Here is a 27527-nt window from a genome sequence, read left to right as displayed (position 1 = left end):
GGATGACTATCATGATCTAGTTTTCTTAAGCGATAAGTTTTTGGTACAGGCATTTGACACAGTGGTTAAGGAACTGCTTAGAATGCCCACATCCCATATTGAAGTATCTGAGTTAGATTCCCAGCTCTGTTCCTGATTCAAGCTTCCTGTTAATGCTGAGAGGCAGCAGATGATGACTCAAGTGCTTGGGTAGCTGTCATCCATGTTGGAGCCCTGGGCTGAGTTCCTTGCTCCTGGCTTCAGCCTGGTCCAGCACTGCATATTGCTGGCATCTATAGATTGAATTAGCAGATGGAACAATCTCTCTATCTCTGTGCCTTTCAAATAAATTCAATAAATAGGTAAATTGATTTTTTACAAAGCTTATTATAAAAGAGCGGAATTAAAAGATGAGGTTTTTTTTTTTTTTTTAAAGAAATAAACTTTCAATTCAGGAGGTTTTCAAACAAGTGAACCTATTGTAGAGGTAACAAGTAGGATGGGAGGAATCTAGACATCATGTTGACAGGAGGCAAATCTGAGGCCACTTAACCTGGAGGAAAAAGAATTAAGCAAGAACTTGTCTGATGGCTATTTTAATTGACTGGATGGTTGCATGTGGTCCTATAGCCTGCTGTGCGAAGCATGGTCCATGGACTAGCAGCATTTGCTCCATCTTGGAGCTTACTAGAAACACAGGATGTTAAGTTTCATCCCAGACTTAACTGAGTTAGAATCTGCATTTTAGCACTTTCGTGAGACGTTCTATAATGACTGCAGGAACATTCCAGAGTGACAGAATCCAGGGAAGTATGAACAAAACTCTCTGGTAATCAATTCTCTCTAACATGAAATGTTCTGGTATTGTAAACCCTGAAAAGCTCGGTAGCATGTTGATTATCATCTTTAAGGATACTCTAAGAGGAGCATTGGAATTTCAGGATAGATTTTAAGGTCTCATTCTGCCCATGCGATTCTAAAAACATCTGGGAAGGTGGAAATATCTCAGTTCTGGAAGAGGACTTTGAATTATGTCCATGCTAACAGTTTGAGTCTCCACTCTATCAATTAGAAGAGGAGTAAGTTTTCTCAAATCACTAAATCCACACCCTATCTTGCCTTGGAGCGATGTCATGAGGATTAGAAACCATATACATAAAGCACTTTGACTCACAGAACTGTCAGTATGCAACAGTTATTATTATCCAAGATTAAACATCAAAGGCTAAAAAGAGTTACTTAACTGTGTTAAAAGAATGAGTTTGTGAGCCACCTTAATTCATGATTATTTTCACTACTAAAATGAGATGTAGGGGGGCCAGCCTAGCGACACAGTGGATTAAACTACTCCCTGGGACACCAGCATCCCCTATGAGTGCCTGTTCAAGTCCCAGCCGCTCCACTTCTGATCTAGTCCCCCACTTAGGCACCTGGGAAAGCAGCAGAAGATGGCCTAAGTCTTGGGCCACTGTACCCACATGAGAGCTGCGAATGGCATTCCAGGCTCCTAGCTTTGGCGTGGCCCAGCCCTGGCCATTCCAAACATTTGGGGAGTGAAAGAAGCTCTATGTATGTGTCTCTTTCTTCCTGCAAGTCTGCCATTGAAATAAATAAATAAATTTCTAATAAACTAAAATAAAAATGAAATGTGAGGAAGTCATCTGAGAACCAGATATCAGATAGGGATTCAGGCAAATCTAAAATACGTTATTAAAACTAATGACAAAAGACAAATGAATATAAAGTTATTGTGAAAATGTTCCAAAACAGTCAATTATTAACTGTAAGCATGCACTCCCTTGGCAAGCAAGGCTAGTTTAGTAAGAGATCCTGACTTAATGAGTATGTAATCAATACAATAAATGTTTTAGAACTAGTTAACAGCTATACACATTTTAAAGCATTTTTTTTCTTTATAGGAAAAAGACTGAACTTATTTGTTAATCATTTTTCCCTCCACCCCCTTCTTAAATAAAAAAGACTATCACACTTTATTCAAACTTGAAATTTTTATCAGTTGCATGGCCAGAAAACAAAATAAACTGAATTTTTGAAGCATTCTGGCAAAAATGAGTCTGAACAACTTTTTAAAGTTCGTCATATGTTATAACTTGGTTAACATTCATCAAAACACTTGGTAGAAAGCACTTCAGGTTTTTCCTTCTGAGCTTCCCTTTCCTGTAGAGACAAAATGACGCAATTCCACCAAGAATGGACGTACACTTCTTGTGCCAACTCCTATCCTGTTCCCTGCCTTTGAAGAACTGGCCAGTCCTGCTTAGGGTAGCTGTCCTTTGAGGAAAGAACTAGGCACGCACTCCTTCCTCTCGGTCTTCACCTATGTATTGTTGTATACAGTTGGGCACTATACTTCTTCCCTGGGCATTTAGTGTAGAAATAGCATTTCATCCCTCCTTCCTTTCCCCTTTCTTCCCTCCAACTCATCATATCGGTCTACATCTATGGACTACCTCTTGCCTCATAAGCTTTCCAGATCAGTATGTTAAAGTTGTCAACATACGGAATTACACATATATGTTATATATGATCCTTATTGTTTTTAAACCTTTTTCAACATGGATGGTTTGCAACTCATGGATTCTTAACACTGGCTTTAAGCCTACAAAGGTCTTTTATCTGAGCTTTGTTTTCAGTAAGCCTCACTTATGAGATTTCAGCAAAATCTGGTTTATGGATTTGTAAAGATGTTTGCTTTGAGGGAAGTCTGGATGGGGCTTTTTAATGAGGCACTTAGGGAACCATATTAACTCCTTTCAGCCACATGGATAGCATTTAGTAGCCTTGGGCAACAAGACTTATCAGCAGTACTTTTGCATATAAAGATCAATGAAGCTGGAAGTTCCAAATAGTACCCTAACTGGCCTAACTTCATAGTAGGCGGTGACTAATGCCCTGGAGACAAACTGGCTTTGTTTTGAAAACAATTACCCCCTATAAACAAAGATTCCTATGGACACAACCATTTTAGTCTGAGTACCTTACCTTCCGGGAACCTTTTACTTCTGCAAAGAAGTTAAGAATACATTTTAAGCTGTACCCTAATACTGGCACATTAAAATGAGGAGAATATATAAAAAATGAAAATTTCAAAATCTTTTTTGTGGTCTTTCTCAGCAGTTGACAGAGATACACAATTTAAGAGTGTATTAAAGAACCTTTGGAAAGCTACAGCTCAATCTTATCTGCTTCTTTTAAAAATTTGTATGGAAAAAAGTGAAACCCATCGGATTCATGTGCTATGTCTGGTTTCAATTTTGCTTCATCTGTAAAAAGTCAACACTTCCTACAAACATTATCAGACAAAACAAATAAAGTATCAGAGACAATTATTCCATTAACTTGGAGCAGCACAAACTGAAATTGAACATTTCTGCAGGTTTTGGCAAAAACTAATGAATATTAATCTTTTCTCTGCATGAATTTTTTGAGTAAACTATATTTCAATACAAAGACCAATTTGAAGTTGGCATTTAGGTCAAATTCAGTTGTCTTTCGCACTCTTTCATTAAGGAACTGAGAATAAATCAAGTTGATTAACAATGTATCTGAATTATGGAATCAAAATCTTTCAAACTGCTATGATTGACATAACTGAGCCCAGTTTTCACAGAAGTACACCACATGCATCCTTGGATTGTATTCATAAAAAGAAGAAATTCTGTTTTTGTATTTGTTTGTTGCTATTTTTGTTTCAGCATTGAATTTTATAGAAGCTTTTTTTTTTATAAATGTCACAGGTTATTTTGCAGTAAAATATAGATCTATAGTAAATTGTTACATGCAAACCTGTTTTTTGGATGCATATTGGACATCTCTATCTTTTACTCATGAATGTGATTTTTTTTTCAAGTAAAGTCCCATATATGCTTAATCAAAAGATGGAAGTGGACATCACTATGGAGATGGGTTTTTATGATGCATGCCATTTCCTTGTGTACCCCGCAGTTTGGTCTGATTAATGCATTCTCTCTGGTTTCTACTTGGAATGGCTAGTCCACATTACATTTGTATGATTCTCCACTTTTGGTTTGTCACCTAAAATTACCTCATTTGTAGATCCTAAAACTTGTGAGATGCAGAGAAGGATTAAAAGAAATAGAACCAAGAGAAAGTTAAAGGAGACAGGTACTCTTCAGCAACAGAAAACTAATCTAAGAATAAGAAGGTAGCATGCTTTGCCTTTTACCTTAATTTAGCTCCCATTGCAATCATTTCCTTTTATCGTTTTACTTAATAATTAACTTCTTGGATTGAAATGGTAATACCCATTTGTATAAACCAAAGCTCAATTTGTCATTATAATACAGGAATCCCTATCATCTGAAAGCCTTTAAATTTTAATTTAATTAGTTGCAGACTAAGACAAACCTCTAGAATTTTTTTTGTTTCCTTGCTCATTTAGAGGAGAAAGAAGACTTCTTACCCTTAATTTTATTGCAAATTTTTAAATCTGCATAGTTTTTCATAACATGTATTTTCTATAACCTGCTTGAAGACCCTTCACATATGTGGATTTCAAAAATTTTTGCACCAACATAAACTTATCTTTTAATTTCATTGTCCTCGAACTTTTTGAGGTCTCTACGTATTTCATCCTCATGGCTTTGTATATGGAAATGACAGTTTGAATCCACATGTTACAAGGAAGGAAGCTGAGGCTCAGAAAGACAGCAGGAAGTTCCACAACAAATACGTGTGTGTCAGAGCAAGGCTTCCTACTGGAGCAGAGATGAGCAGTAAAGGCTGCTTGACCCAAGCCAAGCCTTTGTTCTATGCATAGATCTCTGATCCTGACTACTAGACTCTCCATTCCAGTTGCTTAACGTGGGAACCCATTTCCTCTCCTTTCCCATATTTTTCATCTTTACGATGAAACATTTCTGCATCACTGTCCTGGGCTATTAGAAGGTTTCCTCCCTGAACTGTCTAACAGCCATTTTGATTCATGGTAGCCAAACATTTTGCCTCTATAATAAAGCATTTTGGGGAAGTGTATGAAACCGAGAATTTTGGTTTCTAGATGAAAATTTCACTGCTTTTCTTTCAGTTGCTTTTTTTCCTGAAAGAAGAAAAAGCAAAGTGTTAGGAAGGGATATTTATTTTCAACCAAGGGGTTATTGGCTTGCACGCCAAGGCACAGGGATGGAGGTTTTTCTAAGAATGACTCCACTGCTGCTGGTCCATTCCTGAGGCTTGCCTAGGATCACACTTTTCCCTGGGGAAGCTGGGGAGTTTTATCCACACAATGCTTTCAACAGCATGGAAATATGTGACCTAAAACTTAACACTTCATCCTTCCCAGCCTCTGAATTCACATTCAGTATAATTGCTGCATCCTTGTTCAATGATCACAAGGAAAAGGGAATCATCAAGTGGCCAGAGGGAGTTTTGACATGTCTGAGTTGAGAAGAAACGCTAGAAAAAGCCCACGGGTCTTTCTTTATCTTCCCAGGGGCCGCTGAGATTGAGAAAGTGCTAATTCTTTGACTTCTCAGCTCTGAAAGCTGCACTCTTCCTGCTTTTCTTGTTATGTTGCACAAGCTGCTATAGGCGCATGTCCAAATTTGTGCCAATGTTTTCTGTTACTGTGAAACTTTTGCAAGGTGTGCCTTGAGCTTCTCCGAAACAGAAAAAGGAGCCGCTGGAAGCCCAATTTCAATGAGTTCTACAATGTTCGAGTGGAACATAAACCCAGTGCAGTCTGGACAAGTGGTTTTCAGTGAATCAAGGAACTAAGACCCCGGTAGACAACATTAAAAGTGTGCATACATATACTAAAATTTCATTTTAACTTTAAATAAACAAGCATTTATTTGCCCATTTTTTAAAAGATGTATTTGTTTATTGATTTATTTGAAAGGCAGAGCAATAGAGAAAAAGGGAGAGACAGAGAGAGAAATCTTCCATCCGCTGGTCTATTCCCCAAATGGCCACAACAGCCTGAGTGAGCCACTCCACAGCCAGGAGCTAGAATGCCCTCTGAGTCTCCCACATGGGTGGCAGGGTCCCAAGTACTTAGGTCATCATCTGCTGCCTTCCCAGCTGTATTAGCCTAAAGCTGGCTGGAAACAGAAGAGCTAGGACTGGAACTGGCTCTCAGAATGTGATGCTGGTGTAGCAAGTGGCGACTTAACCCGCTTTGCACAACACCAGTCCCCATTTACCCATTTTTTTAAACGTAGGGCCAAAGGCTGGAATTCAGGATCATAAAACTTTCTCATAAGTAGAATGTATTCAAGCTCTATCTTGAGTTTCCTTAAACTATAACAGTGCTTAAAGACACATGTAAAATTGTATAAGTTAACCCCCCCAACATTTTACCCAGTCTTTTACATTCTCAACAACATATAATTGAAAAGTATTTTTAATGGTTTCTCTTCTTAAAAATTGTATCAGACATATAAAAATTGTATTTATGGGGCACCATGTGATGCAGGTGTACATTGGGAAAGTCCAATCAGGATAAATGTATCTCCTTAAACACTGACAATTTCTTTATGGTGAAAACATTCAAAATTCCTTTCTTCTAGCTTTAAAAAATATATACAACACATTACCTATGCCCACTCTACTGTGCAATAGAACACCAGAAATTCTTTCTCCTATCTAATTGTAACTTGGTATCTGTTCATCAGTCTTTTCCTTCCTCACTCCCTGCTTTCCCCAGCCCCTAGTAGTCACCGTTATACGTTTAATTTCTGAGATCAACTTTTTTAGTTGTTTGCTTTTGTTGAGTGAGCCTGGCTATTTAAATTAGAATTTTGTAAAAAAAAAAAAATAGAAAAAACTTTTTTCCCCTCTTTTAACTTAGCAACAAAACATATCGCAAATATTATCATTACAATAACAGCATAAATGGGTTTGATACCAAGCACCAGTGGCCTTTCGAAAGTACTTCATTAGGTAGAGGCAGTCACATACAAGTATATTTAATGCATATTTAGTATAGTATGTGCATCTGAATATCTCAAAGAAGGAAAAAGAACACTGATTCATTAAAGGAGAAAGCAGTGAAGAAAAATTCTATAATTATAATTCTACAAAACTGATATAAAGTTTGAAAGAAAGCAATGGTTTTCCAAATTGTCATGCATATTGATAAAATAAGGACTCTTGTAATTATTTTAATCTCTCTCATATTTAATATAAATAAAACCTTTATTAATAAGTGCCTCAATTGACCAGAACTGCTTTCCTGTGAAATATCAATGTATAGCCTATGATCACTGCAAGTGATATTTTAGATATTAGTGTGCACAAGACAAATCCGGGAGCTTATGCAGATACAGGTTTATGTGACTAACTCTCAGATGTTTTGACTTAGTGTGGAGCCAAAGTTTTTTGTTTCTAAGCAAAACTCCAGTGACTGTGATACCTCTGAGCACCTTTAGAGACACTTCCTTGAAGCGCAACCCTATGGTCTTCAAGAACTGTGATGAAGGCTGCTTCCCTGAGGGGCACAATGCTGGAATCATCCCTCCGTTTCCTGCCTGCTTTCCCCTCTCTCCCTCACTCTCCCTTCCTCTCTTCCTTTTTCTTTGAACTCCATGACAGCCCAGTGGGTGCAGTTCTGCACTAGTTTTTGAGGATTCACAAATACAACTTCTATCATCAGGGAGCTCATGATCCGTCCTGAGGACAGCTATGTTGATGAAAAACTGCACTGAACTCCAAGTATTGCCCGAGAGTACTTTCTGAGGCCACTATGAATACCCAAAACCTAGAATGCTACCCATTCTTAGTTTTTTTTTTTTCCTATCACTAAGATCTCCAACATTAAGATTTAGCTTTTTTCTAGAGACCCCTTTTATTTTCTTCCCACAAAAGAACTATTTTGAATATTTAACAATTCTGCCTGGAATTGCTCCAGCGAACAAAAGAATCATGCTGAGACTCAATGCAAAACAGCCAGCTAAGGGTCACTCACTGGCTTTGCCAGTCTCCCTTCTGCTTCAGACTCCAAATGCAGGCCAGTAGTGTACTAGAGGTGATTGTAGTCATGGGTATACAAGCTTGCTTATTAATATTTTCAAAATATAAATGGCATAGTCAAAGGTCTGGTAATCTGCAAAGTTGTTATGGGAACATAATTGAAATGGAATACTAACAATAACACCATAGCTAAATAATTTGTTTGACACTACTCTGACAGTATTCGTGGAAAAATGTTCAAATTACTTTAGTAATATTGCATTAACTAGTGTTTTAAAAACATTTGCAGAAGCAAACTTTGAATTGAGAAGTGTTCCCTGGAAACCTATTAATCAAGTTTATTTAATCCAAAAATGTCTCCATCTATGCAGGTTTGGATAACAGATTTTATTGTAATAAGAGTTATATCTAAGCCTCAATCAAGATAAAATAGCAGAAATATGTTGAAATAAGTCAATAATTGGAAAAAAGTATGTGAAATTTTATTAGAAAAGAGTTAAATGCTGAACATGAAAAGAGTTTTGCTCTAAAGAAATAACTACATCTTTATCTTTCTTCCCAGGGTTTTGGAAATCCCTCTGGCGAATATTGGCTTGGAAATGAATTTATTTTTGCCATAACCAGTCAGAGGCAGTATACACTAAGAATCGAGTTAATGGACTGGGAAGGAAACCGGGCCTATTCACAATATGACAGGTTCCACATAGGAAATGAGAAGCAAAACTACAGGTAAGTCCTGTTTCAGTGTCCTGCTCAATGACCTTTGACCTAGCCATTTAACAGGTTTGTTGGAAAAGTGTGAAAAAAATCAAATGAAAAAAAAAAGATCATCCTTCAAAAGGAAAATCAGTTTGTCTAGGCTGATGACACAGAAATACAGCAAAGCCTGTAAAGATTTCTAAAAGGTTTTACATTTCAGCTTACATAAACTGACTGCCTGTTGTGTTGGCTCCAATTTCAAAGGAGAGTAAATTAAATGAAACTTAATATCATTGTTCTTGGGCAATTATTGTGATGAAAGTGCAAGGGATTCATGTGCACTGATAACAGAGAAGACACTGGCTTGAAATAAGTAATCTCTCTTCTACCAGAGGAATTTCTAGTTCTACTTTATTTGTCTTCCTTAAATTAGGCTTTTCCAATTTCGTAAAAGTGTTAATAGTACAATTTTGTATTTCCAATTTAATTTAAAGACAAGATGGGGCAGAATTTAGAGGTTATTTTTGGTAAATAACATGAAGGGAAAAATCCAAATACATCATTGCAGATGTAAAAATTGATATACTGAATCCAAGGTATGTTTGATCATTATATTTTCAGTGAGCAGCCCGTGCATTAGAAAAAAAAGCTGACAGAAGTGTGACTAAGGAAATGATGTGCTGTTCATTCCGCAAGCACTTACTGTGTAACATCTCTGTTCCAGGAACTCTTAGGCATTGGCCATTTGGCAGTCAGTGAGGAGGTCTCTAGTCTTACAGGCCTCACAGCCAAGCTTTGTTACAAACAAGGCTGCTCAAAATGTGACCAGCATTCTTTGAGACCAGGAAAGACATCTTAGTGACTTTTATACCACTATCTATTAATTCAATACTTGGCAAATGGCAGGTTTTTTCACTCTGTGTACCTCAGCTTCATATTCAGTAAACTGGAGCCACACTGATTTTTAGCTCTCAACATTGTGACTCTGTTGGCTTATAAACACAATTACGTAGTGCCTGAAACAGATTGTAATGATTGCAACGAAAGCTTTATGCTTTTTCTTCCAATCAGTATAGCTATTTCCGTGTTGAGTTGTTTCTGTTGCTTATTTGTCTTCTCAGGACATACAATTCCTTAGGGGTTTGAATCTGCATCTTTTTCATGGCACAACTCATTTTATTTTAATGGATTACGTATGGGGATGGAACCTTGGAGACACAATAATCATTTTCTTAACAAATAGTGATGATGTCACCACAATAGAGGACAAAAACTAGATGTAAAGAGTTGAGATTCTCATGGGAGGAGCCAGGGTGTACTTAATGGCAACTCAAGAAACCAAAGAAGAGATATTTATAAAATGCAATGGAGTGTAAGAAGAAATGTTTCCAAGGAGGTCAATATTTTGAGAGTTTTATAACAAGGAAAACCACTGTAAAACATCAGGGGTACTCTTATGTAAATGTTTTGAAGTGAAACTTGAAACTATATGAAACTTGGCTAATGTCAGACAGCTTGACAATAGGACTAGCAAATAATTAGTTTAGTCTTTTTCTAGGCTCCTGAAGAATTTGCTTTGGTTCCTTTCCAGAGTGTCTCTTGGTTCTTCATAGGTGGTTCTGTGCATGTATGTGTGTACATGTGTGTGCATGTGAGTGTAATGCTGCAGTAGTGGTAAGGAGACCGAGACTGTTGGGCAAGGTTAGGAGGATTCTTGGCATCTGCAGTAGGCCTCAGGGTATATGATATAAGTGTCATTCTAGCATCCTCTGGAGGAAGAGATACTTACCTCCTGTGTGCAGTGCCCCACTGGCTTCACTGAGTGCTTCTCATTCCTCCAACATCTATGTGGTTCTGTATCCTCACCCGAATGGTATGAATCTATGACAACAAGTATGTCTTCCCATCTAGGATGAGGCGCATACCCTTCAGACGGAGAGTCAGCACTTGTGAAAACGCAATGCCCACTCTGGTAGATTAGCTAGCGTAAGCCTGCTATAAAGTGGTGTTACGCACTCATTCAAAGAAAGTGGAGCAGTGGTTGAACAAGAGAAGCTAACTCCTTGTGGCTTTTCTCCCTCCCAGCAGCGTTTTTCATGCCCACTGCTGTTTCTCTGAAACCAGGAATGTCACACGTGGCAAGGGATAGATTCCAGGTGTCCATCATTGTCTTGCTGTGCTTTTTCTCCATTCATTCCTCTTCCCTCTGCATCAGGCCACCTCTCTGTGATAAGTTAGGTAGAATATTCATGCTAAGATGTGCCTCGTGCTTTATAATTTAAGTAATCATTTTAACACTTGAATCATTGACTTTCATAATGTCTTTTTGAGATAGGTGGTATTAGGCATATTTTAAAGAATTGAGGATTTGGTCCATTTATTCTGATGCAATGAAATTCCAACTAAAATTTAAAACTATGGAATTCGTGCTAGGCTTTTTAAAATATTTTCATCTTCCTGTTTTCCTCTTTCAAATTCTGTCTTGGAATTTTTATTTTGAAAATACTTGGAATATGTTTAACCATGGTATACAGATTTAATTGAGAAATAAAAAGAAAACAGTTTGGACATTTGGCTTAGCAATTAAGAGGCTGGTTAGGAGGCTTGTACCCCCCACAACAGAGAGTATAGGTTCAATTACCAGCTCCAGCTCTAGGCTCCCATTTCCTGCTAATTTCAGACACTGAAAGTCAGCAGCAATGGCTCAAATGATTGAATTCTGCCTCCAGTGCGGGGGACCTGGATTGAGTTCCCAGCTTCAGCCCTGTCCCTTCTCCAATTGCTGTGGGTGTTTTGGTGGGGGGGGGGGGTGTGAATTAGTGGATAGGAGCTCTGTCTCTGTGTGTCCTTGTCTCTCAAATAAAGAAAACATTTAAAAGTAAAAAATAAAACTTTTCTCATACTCTTAACACATACTAAAAATAAGTGCTGCAAAGAAGCATACAAATGTATGTGTGATACATGTAGTTTTCTTTATCCTCCAAGGAAATCCCAATTGATAATTTTTTCAGACAGAAGGCAAAATCTATAGTACTCAAGAGAATATAAATACAAAAAAATAATGTAGGAGTGTCATGATAAACATATCATGTGAAATAGCACACCATCAATGTGAAATTATTAAGTATCTCCTCTAGGGAGGGAGTATTATTCAATACTTATCATCTAACACCCACACTATTATAGAGACTTCCTGTCTCTAGCTGTAACACTCTCAAATAGATCTTCCACATTATTGTTGGGATGATTTTCCCAACACACGATCAGACTTGGTCTTTTCCCTCATCCGTGTATTTCAACAACATTCAAACATCTCGAAGCTAAAATCTACCATGAAGGTCCTTCGCTCGCTACTTACTCATCCAGCTGCTACTGCTGTAGATTTCCCCTACACTTACTCATCCCAGGGCCTTCCTCACTGTGGTGCTGAGTCTGTTCCAGTAACTACTTGCAATCTCCCTAAACCCTCAATATCTCTACACACCTTACTCTGTCAAATGAATACCTCTTTTGTTTTCAGATTTGTTTGAAAGGCAGAGTTACAGAGAGGCTATATATATATATATATAGAGAGAGAGAGAGAGAGAGAGAGAGGTCTTCTATCCACTGATTCACTCCCCAAATGTCTGTGATAACTGCAGCTGGGCCAATCTGAGTCCAGGAGTCAGGAGCTTCTTCAGGGTCTCCCACGCAGGTGCAGGGGCCCAAGGACTGCTGTCCCAGGCCATAGCAGAGAGCTGGCTTGTAAGTAGAGCATCCAGGACTCGAACCAGCGCCCATATGGGATGCCGGCACTGCAGGTGGCAGCTTTACCCGCTATGTCACTATGCCACAGCACTGGCCCCAGATAAATACCTCTTAAATCTTTAAGATTCTTTCTTATCCCAGTGTCAAAGGAAAAACTTTTTCCAATTAAATTTAAGGAAAGATTCATAAATTGAGCAGTTCTCAGAACCAGGGTAGATTCAGGGAGACTCCCACTTGCAATGTGATCTGAAAAGCATTTATGGATGGAAAAAGTGAAGTGACACATGGAAAGCACCCATGAAATACAGAGAAAGTTGGATCGGTTCCAGGTTGGGGTTTGCCCTATTTGAACATGGCTTGAACAGTTGGCCGCCTACTATTGAAGCTCAGTGCTGTGATTGGCTGGGACCCAGCTACTTGTTACAAGGGCAAATAATGAAATTAGGGTTTTAGTTTGATTATGTACAAAAGTTAGGTTGCAGCCCTTTACTTGGGGATTCAAATATACTGGTACAGAGGCCAATTTACTTTATTAATACTAGAAGTCTTCTGTGCCACCTGTGGTGGTACATGACATATTCTGTGATATGCCAGTCCATCCTCCCCTGCAGAACTGAGGTACTCGGCTTTCTACTTCCCAGGAATGTTGTTGGCTTAATGCTTGTCCTGAGGCCCACACTTCAGGCACTGCCTGTGGCTGAGGAGAGCACATCACCCAAGACCACTGCTCCTTTCTGCAGACAGCTCACACCCAGTGACGGATCCATACAGGAGTATAACAATGGCCCTTTTTCCTCACAGCATGGCTCACAGCAATCCTGAAGAGCAATCCAAGGCCCAGGGTTCCACCTGTGACTCACCATGGCCTGTACTTTGGCTGCATACAAGGCCTATTTTTCCCTTTGCTCATTCTTGCTTCCTTCACACTGCTGCAGAACCCCTTCACCCCACCCCCACATGAATCTCCCTACACTGCTTTCCCAGAGGCCCACTTGGATGCTCTCTGTTCCTGTGGATCCATCATACTATGTATCAAACAATCCAGCAACCACAATCTATTTTCTAGAATATGTAAAGTTCCTTGCAAGTCAAAAATTATTGTCTAACATAGAACTACCTTTACATAGTCAATCCCTTTCTATTTTTATAGCCTTTCAATTTTTTGATAAATTTTATCTTTAGTAAATATGTGAGAGCTTCCACAGTTTAAGGATTACAGAGATCTTTTCCTTCTCATGAAAGATTTGTTGGTCCTGAAATATATATTTAGTTATATCAAACACACCACCACAACAAACATCTTGAAGTACAGAGTAACTGTGGGTTTGAAGAAATGCTGTGGTCCACTGGACAGAACTCTGATTGAAAAGGAATCAAAGACAGGGAGGCTGGGAAACAGCTGGTTTCACCCCTGGATAGTTTTATCAGTTGTGTTCAGTCGGGGAAACATGATGGGCAGTATTGAAATAAGTTTGAATTGGATGCTTGGAACTTGGCATCGTGCACAAGCCACAGTGTACAGGGAATTCAGGAACCCAGCTGAGCTGGTCCAGCTGCCAACGTGGGACCCTAGAAGGAGAGTTCTATAAAGAGCTGGTACCTTGCTGTTCCAGTGTTACCAGTGGTCTGACGGTCAAGCAACTTGTGGTGGGTCTTGGAGCCATCGCCAGAATCAGGAAGCCAAGCTGGGTGCTGGGTAGAGGAAAGGACAATGTGACACTTCTAGCTCCTCTGCCTTTGGACCTCATCCTTTCTGATGATTTCCTGAGAGTCAGGGCGCTGCTTCACTTCCACCTTCCAAACCTCACACAATGTCCCCTCTTGGCCAGCTCTGGCTAGGAATCCCACAACAAGCAGATACTGATAAGCAGAGTTCTCAGATTAACCGAGCTGATAACATATGGTGTACCTTGGGGAAGTCACCTATTTTATATGTTGTTTTCTTGTCTTTAAGAATGGTATCCCTTGGCCAGCACCGCGGCTCAACAGGCTAATCCTCCGCCTAGCGGTGCCGGCACACCGGGTTCTAGTCCCGGTCGGGGCGCCTGATTCTGTCCCGGTTGCCCCTCTTCCAGGCCAGCTCTCTGCTGTGGCCTGGGAGTGCAGTGGAGGATGGCCCAAGTGCTTGGGCCCTGCACCCCATGAGAGACCAGGAGAAGCACCTGGCTCCTGGCTTCAGATCAGCGCGGTGCGCGGGTCACAGCATGCCGGCCGCGGCGGCCATTGGAGGGTGAACCAATGGCAAAGGAAGACCTTTCTCTCTGTCTCTCTCTCTCACTGTCTACTCTGCCTGTCAAAAAAAAAAAAAAAAAAAAGAATCAGTAGAACATAGTTTAAAAACTACTATTTTACCAGTTTGAAATAGATTATTTGTGTGAGAGGTCTTCAATAGTTCATGGAAAGTGTTTCCTACAAAAAAAACTATGTATGGGTTTCAAAGTCCTTTTTCACAAAATTAAAGTTATCTTTTAATCTTATCTTCTTAAACTTTTTGAAGCACCCTGTACTACTCGGGCATATAAAGAAAAAGAAAACTAAACAAAGAAATTTATAGCTTTAATGCTGGGATGGTATAATTTTCATTAAGATTTTATTAGAAATTGATTTTCATGTGATTTTTTTCTTCAGATCCAGGGGACAGTTGTATTTCTAAAATTAATTACTTTTTATAGTGTTAACAATGATAAATCCTTTATCACAGATGGTATAATGGGTCTTTCTTTTAACCAATAGAGCATTGTATCAGTTAAGTCTAAATGATAATGTTAGCCATTTATAACAAGCAAGTTATAATCTGACTATAAAATGTACATATTTTGGGATATTTGTACTTTATTGTCTTCTTATATGCTAGAGATCAATGATACTATTAGAGCAGAACTGAACTGACTAATTGATGCTATCATAAGCCTCACCCTAGAAAACATTCTACACAAAGAGAGGAGCAAACCATTTTTACCAAACTTTAAAAAGTGTTGAAAATCATTTGGCTTTTAACTGTATTTCTACATCAGGTTAATTTTTGGCTGTGACTTTAATGGGAAGTCTTTTGATATAATGTGTAAAACAGTGTGTAGGGAATCCAGAGGCATGAGCTGTAGACTTGAATCTGCAGTTACTTTTGTGAATGATCTTGGACAAGTTGCTTTACTTTTCCAAATCTCTGATCCTCAGGAGTAAAATTGCATGAATCTATTTTTTTTTCCAGTATTTTTTGAGTCATTAAACTCCCATGCCATGTGTGTATTTCAAGGACAAAACAAATTCGTGTGGATTGAAAAGAATTCTCTTGAGCCTCTCATGTAAATTTGAGCCTACATTTTTGTACGTATTGGAAAAGTTGTTTCACTTTTCTTAGTGAAATGTTTCTCATTTCTCTGATCCTCTGGGTCATATGGCCCTGGCTGAAGCCAGTAGCAGATGTGTTGAAATACTAAGAGAAAAGTTATTTTTTTGCAGCCATTCTCTTCTGAAGACACCATAAAAATATCAGGACTCTCCTGCCAGTTGCTATCTCTTTAATTTCTAGAATAGATTTTCAAACTCAAGGTTTTGAGTAGTTTTACCTGCATTTTCAAAGGATTTCTTCAATTTGAGGTGTTACTTCTTTTTTGACGATGATTTATATTGTGTCAACTTTCTAAACATAGGAAGAAATTTTTTAAGTTAACAACGTTTATATTTTATTCTTCTTGACTTACATGAAATATTAATGAGGAAAAACACTGTCTAGATATTCAGAGAAATGGACAAGACACAGTCTTACAAAGCCACTGTGTACCTTCTCCAGGTCTTCTAGGTGTCAAGAAAAATCTCTGGACTTTAAAGCAGGCTAATGTCAGCTGCTATAGTCTTGAATTTTTTCAACCCGACAAAAAACAAGTGTCCTAGTGCTGTCAAGTCTAAGAATTCCCAGTGGATCCCTGTTACAGGATGAGTGATGCTAGAACTTAGATAACTGCTATGCTATGCTATGTGTTGGCCTATGTTGCAACAACCAACTAGCACTGCCTGCAGGAAATCGTGCAAAGGGAATGTATTGTGAGCACTGCTCTGGACTCCCCTAGTGCTATCTACCACTGAAAAAAATGAGGCTCTGTCTTCCCTGAATTACATATTTGTTATGTTGTCAGTTACATGTTATCCTAGGATAAAATGTCTGCAGATATTTCAGTCGAGTATTGCATGTTTATATTCATGGATGTGTACACATCACATGCGTGATGTTACAGGAGTGGGTGGATAGCAGACAGGCAATCACAATGCCTTGAGCACAGTTCCCTAAAAAAGATATGCATGGGGGTGGCTGTTTAGCCCAGTGTTGAAGATGCTGCTTGGGATGCCCACATCCCACACTGAAGTGCTTGTGTTCAAGTGCCAACTTTGCTTCTGATTCCAGTTTCTTACTAATGTGTGTTCTGGGAGGAAGTGGATGATACCTCAAGTATTTGGGTCTCTGCCATCAACATGAAGACCTGAGTTGAGTTTCAGGCTCCTGGCTTCACTTGGCCCAGCTCTGGTGGTTGCAAAGATTTGGGGAGTGAACCAGAAAAAGGAAGATTTCTCTCCTCTCCTCTCCTCTCCTCTCAACACTCCCCTCCCCTCCCCCTCCCTCCCCTCTTCACCTCTCCTCTTCTCTTTTCTCTTTTTTCCTTCTGTCTCTCTCTTGCTCTCGCTCTCACTCTGTATCTATTTCGCTACTTTAAAATAAGTAAAAATAAGTAAACAAAATTTAAAAAATACAAATGTGACATGAAAAAAGGGTGCTGATATATATTGGAAGATTGACCTAAATTGACATAAAAAATACGGCAATAAAATTTAACTGGAGACTAATTTAGAGTTGGGGTAGAGCAGAGAACAGCTTAAGTGAGGGCTCAGAAATATGACACAGTATCACTTATTACGCAAATTACAAGTACTTAGGCGTTGCCTAAGCATAGAACTTCAGTGGGTAACGGCCAACCATGGTGTTAAGAGCAAAGCAGTCCAGCCAACCAGGAACACATGGAAGAAAGACTGCAATTAGTGAGAACAACACCTATGAAATGCCCTTTCCTCGCATTATGTTTTCTCCTCACAATTTTGATCACTTTGTTCATTAAACATGAGTGACAACACTATGCAAGCCACTGGGTGAAACAAAACACCATAGAAACCAAAACCCATCCTTCAAGTGTGTAATCTCTTCTCCTGACTTGATTTTCTTTATCCTTGAAGACTTAGCTAAGTCTATGAGTACAGAATGGATAAGGAACCTCTTCCATGGGCTGTGCTGTGTGCTTATCTTTATCAGAGCCCTCACCTCACAGGGTTGTAATTGGCTGGTCTGTTAGCCTATGTTCACCTCTGCAAGGGCACGGATCTCTTAATAATGCTTGGCATGGGTCTGGAAAGGACACACTACTTTATGAATACATGAAAAACATACCAACAAAGATTTTTTGTATGGAAATAAATAAACAGAGATGACTAGTGTGTTGCAACTATTGATCCTGAAGCCTGAAATTCAGGGACCAGTAAGTCAAAATTCTTGCCTTCTGAGGTTTATTATAGGACAGCATATGAAAATTTTTATGAAAGATTTTTTAATAAAGCACTATGTCCTTTATTTCATGGGGTTGTTGCTTGGATAAGATTCACTTCACTAGATTCACTAGTCATGTGAAGATTCTTCTGTTTCTTTTATCTCTACCTGCAAATGATGTGCAAGAATTTTCATTTCACATAATGCCAAGCAAATAAAATAGTAATAAAATAGACACAATATCTATCTTGTTCATTTCTTTTAATGGAATATAGCTTTGCTTCCATCTACATAGCTTTACTAAAAGTGTCCTCTTAAAAGTTATTGTAGTTCTTTTGAAATCTGAGTTAGCATTCATTCATCTATCCAGCCAGCCATCAAATTTCCTTCATGTTATTGTTATTTCCCTGGAAACATGCCAGTTTTTTCCAAACTTGAGTGTGAATATATTCAACAAGGATGTTTGTTTAAAGTATATGTCTCTTTCTCAGTTCCACATCCTAGGTTCTTATCTTGACATAAACCTAAGTATCTCAATTCTACCAATTATGTCAAGGTGATGCTAATGCAGAAATGACCCATTGGTAACAAAATCAGACACCATGCATACTACTTTTTTCTATAAAGTTTTTTTTAATAAATATAAATTTCATAGGTACAGCTTTTGGAATATAGAAGTTCTTCCCGCAACACCTGCCCTGCCACCCCCACTCCCATCCCACCTCCAACTCCCTCTCCCATCCTATTCTTCATGAAGATTCATTTTTAATTATCTTTATATACATAAGATCAACTCTGTACTAAGTAAAGTTTTTAATAGTTTGTACCCACACAGACACACAAAATATAAAGTACTAGTTGAAGACAACTTTTACAGTTAATTCTCATAGTACAACTCATTAAGGACAGAGGTCCTACATGGGGAGCAAGTACACAGTGACTCCTGTTGTTGATTTAACAATTGACATTCTTATTTATGATGTCAGTGAACACCTGAGGCTCTTATCATGAAATGCTAAGGCTATGGAAGTCTTTTGAGTCCACAAAGTCTGTCAGTATTTAGATGGAGCCAAAAGCAAAGTGGAAGTTCTCTCCTCCCTTTAGAGAAAGGTACTTCCTTCTTTAATGGCCCCTTCTTTCCACTGAGATCTCACTCACAGAGATCTTCTATGTAGGCCATTTTTTGCCACAGTGTCTTGGCTTTCCATGCCTGAAGTGCTCTCATGGGCTTTGTAGCCAGATCCAAATGCCTTAAGGGCTGATTCTGAGGCCAGAGTGCTGTTTAGGGCATTTGTCATTCTATGAATCTAATGTGTGGCCTGCTTCCCACATTGGATCATTCTCTCTTTTTTAATTTTATCTATTGTTATTGACAGACACTTGGTCTTATTTATGTGATCTCTTTGACATTTATTCCTATATTATGATCAGTTATGCACTTAAAATGATCATTTTAACCAGTAAGATGGCATTAGTTCCACCCAACTTAATGGGATTTGGAGTCCCATGGCAAGTATTTTTTTTTTTTTTAATTTGCCAGATAGAGTTAGACGGAGAGAGAGAGACAGAGAGAAAGGTCTTCTTTCCGTTGATTCACCCCCCGAAATGGCCACTACAGCTGGAACAATGCTGATCCAAAGCCAGGAGCCAGGTGCTTCCTCCTGGTCTCCCACACAGGTGCAGGTGCCCAAGCACTTGGGCCATCCTCCACTGACTTCTGTGGCAAGTATTTAGCTTTACTCTTGGGGTAAGTCTGTGGGAACATGTGCCAAACTGTACATCTCCCTCTCTTATTACCACTCATTTTTTACAGGGATCAATTTTCAATTGGATTTAAATACCTATGAATAATTCTGTGTTAAGAGTTCAACAGTGGTAGTAAGTAAAGAAATAAAATAGTAAAAAAATAAAATAATAAGCTGTTCCTCAACAGTCAGAACAAGGGCTGATCAAGTCATTGCTTCTCATAGTGTCAATTTCATTTCTACAGGTTTCCTTTTAGGTACTCAGCTCTCACAGATCAGGGAGATCATATTATATTTGTCCCTTTGGGACTGGCTTATTTCACTAAGTTGATGTTTTTCAGATTCCTCCATTTTGTTGCAAATGACTGAACCTTATTTTTTTTTACTGTGCAGTATTCCACAGAATACATATCCCATAATTTCTTTATCCAATCTTCCATTGACAGGCCTTTAGATTGATTCCATGTCTTAGTTATTGTGTAATGAGCTGCAATATACATGGTGCTGCAGGTAACTCTTTTATTTGCCAATTTCATTTCCCTTGGGTAAATTTCGAGGCATGGGATGGCTGTGTCATATGGTATGACTGTATTCAGATTTCTGAGGTATCTCCAAACTGTCTTCCACAGTGGCTTTCCCAGTTTGCATTCCCACCAACAATGAATTAGGGTACCCTTTTTCCCCACATCCTTGCCACATGCATGTTACTTTTAATGGGGTTAGCTGTTCAGGAGAAGGTAGCAAGCAGGAACTATACTTATATTACATAACATTACATAACTTAAAAATTTCTTCAGCTGTAGTATATTTTAGTCTGTGTTTAGTTTTTTGTCTTTTTTTTTTCATCAAGGAATTATGGATCTTTATAATAATTTGATGGAGATATGCACACTTTCACCACAATAAGGAAGAAGCACAAAATTTTGCTTACATTTCTGGGTGTTTCTACTCCACATTCATAGCCTCTGGGTAAGAAGCCTGGAGATTGGACTCCCAGTGGGCGTTAAAGAAAATGGTCAATTCTATCGAGGTTGTGGTGGATGGAATTCCTTGGAGGACATAGAAGGGGACCCAGAAGGCTTCACAGGGTATACCCTGGAGATTTGTGAAATATTATTAAATGTTTGCAAGGCCAGTATGGAAAATGTTGGCTGAAGGAGGAAGGTGTTGAGATTCCAGTCAGAGGGAACAATGCTGACAAAAACAGAGTTGAGAGAGAGCCGGTCTCATTTAGAACCCAGCAAATATCTTGTATATAGAGGTTCATTGTGCTACAGATAGCAGAGGACCATAATCCATGATCAGGAGTTTGGACTCTATCTCATGCTAATTGTGGGGAGAAATAAGCACACTGATGATTTTGGTCAACAGAAGAATCTGCTTATGCACACAGTGGAGTCTTATTTGCAGGCTGTATAGCAACACATTGTCCAAGCACAACAAGACAAAGTATTTCCTCTTTGCAGGAGAACTGAGACAAGGCCTCTCCATGGTTTTCAGCATGTGGCTCTCCTTTTCCACTCTGTCTTCCCCAGGGGATGCTGGAAATCAAGTTTCTTGCTACTCTTAAAACAGAAATTAAAATGAGAACAAACCTATCTCCCTTAAACTTTTCATACTAAAAAAAAATGCCAATTTTGGTAATAAGTTATATAAGGTCCTGACTTAGTTTTTGGTAGAAAAAGCAAAGCCTATATAAACTCTCTGAGAGGGCCATTGGCTGGGTCATATGGGCACCATAAGAGAGTGCAGCCAGTGAGCCACCCTCTCTAAGCTGACTCTGTCAGCCTCACATGACCCCTGGGGAATTGAAAGATGGTTAAGGGACTGTTTGTATCTTTACAGGGGTCTTAGTGTCACATAATTCATTTTAGCACTCAACTATTTGATGTGTTCATAGAAAAGGGAAGGAATATGGGAAGAGATACTTATTTAGAAATAAAAATGGACAATCACTACAGTGTACACTTCTATACTTTGGGAAACAAGGTTTCTTTGTCACAGAATTCATTAAAAATAAATTCATTAAAATATTAAGTAGAACAAACAAAAAAATACTAAGAGGGATAACATATTAAGCTGCTCATCAACAGTCAGGGTGAGGGCTGATCAAGTCACCGTTTCTCATAGTGTTCATTTCACTTTAACAGGTTTCCTTTTTGGTGCTCAGTTAGTTGTCACCTATCAAGGAGAACAAGTGGTATTTGTCCCTTTGGGATTGGCTTATTTCACTCAACATAATCATACACCATACAGTGTATTCTTTCAGCATTATGCAAAGGTACCCAGCAATAACAGTCTATAGGTCTATAGGTTCACTGTTTTCTTTGGAGGAAGAATTTTACATGGGTTTTGAACATATCCAAGCTTCCTGGCTGGCAATGAGAAACAGAGAACTGTATTTTCCTGGAGTTTTGAAACAGAAGTCATTGCTAACAGTGTTCTTAGCATCAAGAGCTTGAGAAGACTTGCATGGTTGACTAACACATTTTATCAAAATTCTATATTGTATTGATATTTATACATGAAGGAAGAACATTAAAACGTATATAATCAAAATTTAAGTGGATTAAAAATCAGTGTATACTTTTGCATTTATAATGAAAACTCATATCTAAAAGAATCATAATGAAATCGGGCCATATGAAACCTGTTTTCTGAAGCTTTTCATGATTTAGATTTTTTTGTAACTCTGGAAACAGCGTTTTTCTAAAAGGATATTATTTATTTATTTGAGAGAGAGCTTCCATCTTCTGGTTCACTTCTGCAATGCCCACAAGGACCCGAACAGCTGAAACCTAAAGCCAAGATCTCAATCCAGGTCTCCATAAGGATGGGCCTCAGTCACTGCCCTCCAATTTGCACATTAGCAGGAGACTGGATCCAAGTGAAGCCAGGACTGGGACTGAGGCACCCACTGGCATCTTTAACAGCTAAGCCAAACACCTGCCCTTGGGAATTTCTCTCTTTTAATCACAGATTCTCAGGACCATCAGTAACTCATTTTTTAACAATTGCACACCTTCCACGACTCATATTAAAGACACATAGGTAGCATATCTACCTCAGGCATTCGAGGCTTAAGAAGCAACTAAGATAATGCAGCAAATCTTAACATAATGGTTATATTAGTAAATACAAACTTTAGACAATCCCTGGTGATCCAATTCCCTCTGAAACAAATGGCACCAATTAAGGTAGACTCAATATGATAAAGAAGGTTTTCAGACATCAGAGTTAAAGGGTACATTGGCATGAGTGAGCCTTTTGGGGCTTCTTTCCCAGGATCAATTATGAGTAATAAAAGAAGCAAACAGATCGATATACACTTGCTGGATTCAGCCAATAAAGCATGCTGACAAGAAATGTTAGGATACTCAAAAGATGGATTTTAATTTATTAAGGGATGAACATTTGAATTAAAGGACTGTTACTCAGGCTACTGGATTCAAAATAATGTGGACCTTTAACTTGGTTGTCAGTCAGACAACAAAGTAACTCTGGTTTTTTGTTTTATTTTTGGACTTTTTATTCTTTTTCCTTTATAAATAAAAATGTTTCAAAGAGTATGGGGTTTTATGGGCTTAAGAACATTAGGTGTTTTCATCTTTAATTTCCCAGCTTGTTGCCTACATTTGTGTGTTGATTACCTGTGTCTCTATCTCATTATTTCATCATTTTCACTACACTTACAGATGTCTATCAAGGTCAAACGAGGAGACGTTAGAATTTGTAGGAAAATGGAATTAAAGGATGTTTGTTTGGGTGAAGAAAATAAAATTCATGCTCACTTTTCCTATAGTACATGTTTTCCATGAAATTCTTGACGAACCCTTGTACTTGTTTAATTTAGATTTAGTGATTCACATGCCTTCTGTTTACTGATCTACTGGTTATTTTATCATTCCTGGTTAAGGAAATTTGATATCTTCATTTGATTTTTTTTACTTGTTTTCAAGAACTTTGTATGCAACAGTCTTTTAAGGGCTAAATATGTATCGCTTTATTTAATTTCACAACACTGCTATTACTAGAGGCCTTTTATAGAGAATGCAACTGAAGATCATACAGGGTAAGAGCTGGTTGCAAACCAAACCATTTTGCTCCAAATTCTGTTATGTTCTGCTGACTTTCAAGGTACAAGTGAGCATGAAACAATCTTATTCTTCAGCAGCAAATTGTTATTTATTTGGTGGACATGGAGGAGAAGGGAAAAGTCAAGAATTTGGAAGAATGACTTTATTGCCAGTTGTTTCTTTCATTTGTACTTATTTTGCAGCAAACCATTTATTTTCTGCTTGATCTTTACATTTTACATTTATTTGTGTCTATCATATTTTTAACTCTTGATTAGTAAAACTGTGCATTATCAATTATTTAATCTTTTTCCTATTCGTACTCTCCTTTCTTTCAAAACTTCTTTTGAATTTTTCTTTCTACTAATAGATTTATATCTGAAAATATATAACTGTGATCATTGTCATATAACTGTGTCCTGGACACATATTCACTTTTACATAGGTGCACTGACTTTGCTTCATGTATTTTCCTGTCATTTTTCACATATTCATTGATAGACGTTTACAAGTAATTCTGTTCACTTGTGGACAATTGAGTGATAGACTAAATCTCTAAGATATGAAAAAATCTTGCCCATAATGACACAAACTTAGCAAAGTCCCAAACAGAGATCATAGTCCTAATATTCCAAATTGGAAAACAAACCTTTTACCATCTGACAGTGAACACAAAGCCTTTGAAAGGGTAAAAAATTAAAGGTCTAGGCTCCAGAAGGAATCTAACAGAACAAATGCTTATACAGAAATAGGTTCCTGCATAAAACTTGATGGTCTCATTTCTCACTTGAACTCTTATTTATTTCTAATTGGTTATTCCATGAGCTATTTCTTTAAATCTCTGACTATTGGCAGTCTCAGACTAATTCCATACTCATTGTAGCTGTGTCCCAATATAATCTGAACAGACAATTAGGTCATTAACATTGGACAAATTACAAATCAGAAAAAAAAGTTCATGGAACTTGAATTGTAAAATGTAATTGCATTATACAAGTTAAAATGTTGCTACATATAAACCTTAAGTTGACTAAATTAGAATTCTAAACAATTTGAACTCTTAGCTCATATTTGATTCAATAAATATTTATTGAATGCTCCTTATATATGTGAAGTATGGATTTCAGAAAGATGACTAAGATGAATATTTCTCATTAAGAGTTTACTGTCTAGTGAGGAAGATAAGGCACGTATATAAATAATAATACAAATTAGGCAAAATGTGATGTGCCCCAGGAGAAGCAATTTAATCTGTTTAAAGGAGAGAGAGAAGGTTCCCTATATAACATTTGGGCTGGCCATAAAGAATGGTTAGCTTTAGATTTGTGAAGATAGAAAGAGATGGGTTCAATAAAGATTTCCTTATTTATAAGTAAATAATGTTCTTGGGCATTCTTGGATGAAAGAGAAAAAAATCACCTCGAGATGTTATCTTGAAAAAAAATTAGAGGATATAATTTGGTTATAGATAACTTTAGTGTATCACAAAATCTACTAAAGGACTTCAAGTCCCCTTTTAGGCAAAGATGAACTTATGTTCTTGACTTTATCTCAAGACATCCAGTCTTAGGAGTTTTCACTTTAACTGAGATTTCCTTGTTATATTATATATATATATATATATATATGTATATATATTTATTTATTTTGTGAAAATAAAAAATAGCCTCAAATCCTAATGGATAAAAGAAATGAAAATACACTCTCTCAGATGCTTAATACTTGCAAATAAGTGCTTTGTCTGCCTTTCCACTTGATGCTCCCAACACATTCCAATGACTAACAGGATCTCTTTTCTTTCTTGTTCTTTCTTCATTTTAAGTGACCTCAAAACTTAGCTGTAGTATGAATTTCATAGCCCTTGAATAAAAAATATCCTCATACCTCTCCAAACATCCATGCCATCTACAGTCTCCAAATTTTATGTCCTCCATCAAACTTTTGGAGCAGTTAAGAATCTGCTGAAATTACCCATTCCCCTACAATATTAATCATTCGTAAACCTCTCTTCACATCTCTTTTCTCATTTGCTTTTCCTTCAAGAAGCCTACAGTAAGACAAACATTGTTTTCTGTGTGAATAGATTGACAAGAGAGACTATGCTTATTTTCAGCCAAAGATGCCAGCTGTATCATGTAAACTCAGGGCTAACAGGCAGGTCCCTCTTTGCTGACGGTGCTCAGCCCATTCAGTGGGGCAGAGGTGGGTGGGGGTAGATGGTTAAATCAGAGACAGCTGCGGGGCAGCAGCCAGGAGTCATAGTCTTGTGGGGGAAACTCTGTCAGATTGAGTCATTGCTGCCAGGCTCTGAAAGAGAACCATAGGGGTCATTTTGTATTTTCTTCAAGTATTTGTGAGAAAGACAAACTAGTTCCAGATGGTGGTAGGGAGGGAGCTCATACTGAAATAAAATCTAGTCAGTGGTGTGTACCTAAGACTTTAAAGTTCAGCTATCTCAGAGTCTGTCTACTGTTGAAAAGAGTAGAGGCTAAACTTCAATTTGTCATACATACAACTCCCACTGCCTTGGATATTGAAAGAGATTCTTAACCTCCTGAATACAGGGAGAAGTAAGACCGTGAAGACAGTGGCTGTCTCCTATGTAGACAAAATTACAGAGAAACTGGATTCCTGAGTTCAGCATCTCTTTTAAAGAATGAGAAAGAAGTTACAGTATCCCTTGTATATTACCTGGGGATATTTTGAAGCCTGTTCTTCCATAGTTGAAGTCATTATTGTCCTGTATTCATTAGGAAATATGATAATGTAGGTTTTCTAGTTGTTGAAATTTATAAAAATGAAAAGAAAGGAGTAGCTATATTTTTCTTAAAGGATGACCTGAGACTCATGACTGATTTCAATATATATTCCTCTGTTTCAATTTCCCATAAAATTTGAATTGGAAAATGTTAAAATACTGACCTTCTTTGTAGTCATTAGCTCAAAAGTACTCATAAGTAAGTGTGTGTGTGTGTGTATGTGTGTGTGTTATGGAATTGCACTGTATTAACTCCTTTCCCCCCTCATCTCAAATAATTATTAGTAAAAAATATTTTGTAGAGGGTAAACGCCATGATTCTACCCTCTGGCTGCCTGTTCAGGGATGTATAATTACATTCTCTGGAGTTTTTTTGTTTTGTTTTTCAGTTTTCTTATTTCTATCGCTAAGCCAAACAATTTACTCTGGAGAAAGATTTTTCTTTTAATCTCCTAACACATTGTGCTTCCTGCCAGTCCCATTTTCACCTGCTGAATACAAGAAATGAATGTCCAGCCTTCCCCTGCTGTTATTTGGTGGGAACTATTTTCTGATGAGTTACACTTCAAGTTCTCTTTCGCCACAGTTATATACAAAGCCAACTTTGGCTCTTCTGTATATTGACTTTTCTTTTATTAAGTGAGGGTCCTTTTGGAGCAACTAGTAGCTGCATAGAGAAATCCATGAATAATTCATTGTACATGAAAACTTTCAAAATTAGCCAGAAGCATTGGTAAAAAGAACTATTTCACTGTTCTATTTGAGCCACAATTCAAATAACTTTTTTTTATCTAATTACAGGAACACTTGACATTAGTGAGTGGCCAGCCCTTAGTTTACCTGTAGCAAATAGCCAGCTATTGTTCCAGGCTTTGGGTCAGTACATGTGATCCTGTGCTACTAGATAGCTGCTAAGAAAAAAGAGCCTCTTGCCTAGGCACAGAACCTATCCCTCACTACACAGCACAACTTCTCCCAGAATCCTCGGGGATCCAACAAAACATCATTGTCCTCATTAGTAAATTTCTCAAAATACTCTTGAA

General features: G+C 37.9%; 1 protein-coding gene across 3 annotated transcripts in view; it reads left to right on the top strand.

The window, feature by feature from the left end:
• The window catches only part of ANGPT1 (angiopoietin 1), a 253157-nt gene that overhangs the window by 205503 nt on the left and 20127 nt on the right, over nt 1-27527 (top strand). For all 3 annotated transcript variants that reach the window (XM_008255828.5, XM_008255827.5, XM_089335584.1), the window contains exon 7: nt 8495-8661. In XM_008255828.5, the coding sequence (XP_008254050.1) occupies nt 8495-8661 (167 nt within the window). The remainder of the gene's footprint in view (nt 1-8494; nt 8662-27527) is intronic.

The sequence above is a fragment of the Oryctolagus cuniculus genome, chromosome 6 (assembly GCF_051225735.1).
Source record: "Oryctolagus cuniculus isolate XC-2025 breed Fujian yellow rabbit chromosome 6, ASM5122573v1, whole genome shotgun sequence".
Lineage (NCBI taxonomy): Eukaryota > Metazoa > Chordata > Mammalia > Lagomorpha > Leporidae > Oryctolagus > Oryctolagus cuniculus.
This window is presented reverse-complemented; position numbering and strand designations above follow the sequence as displayed.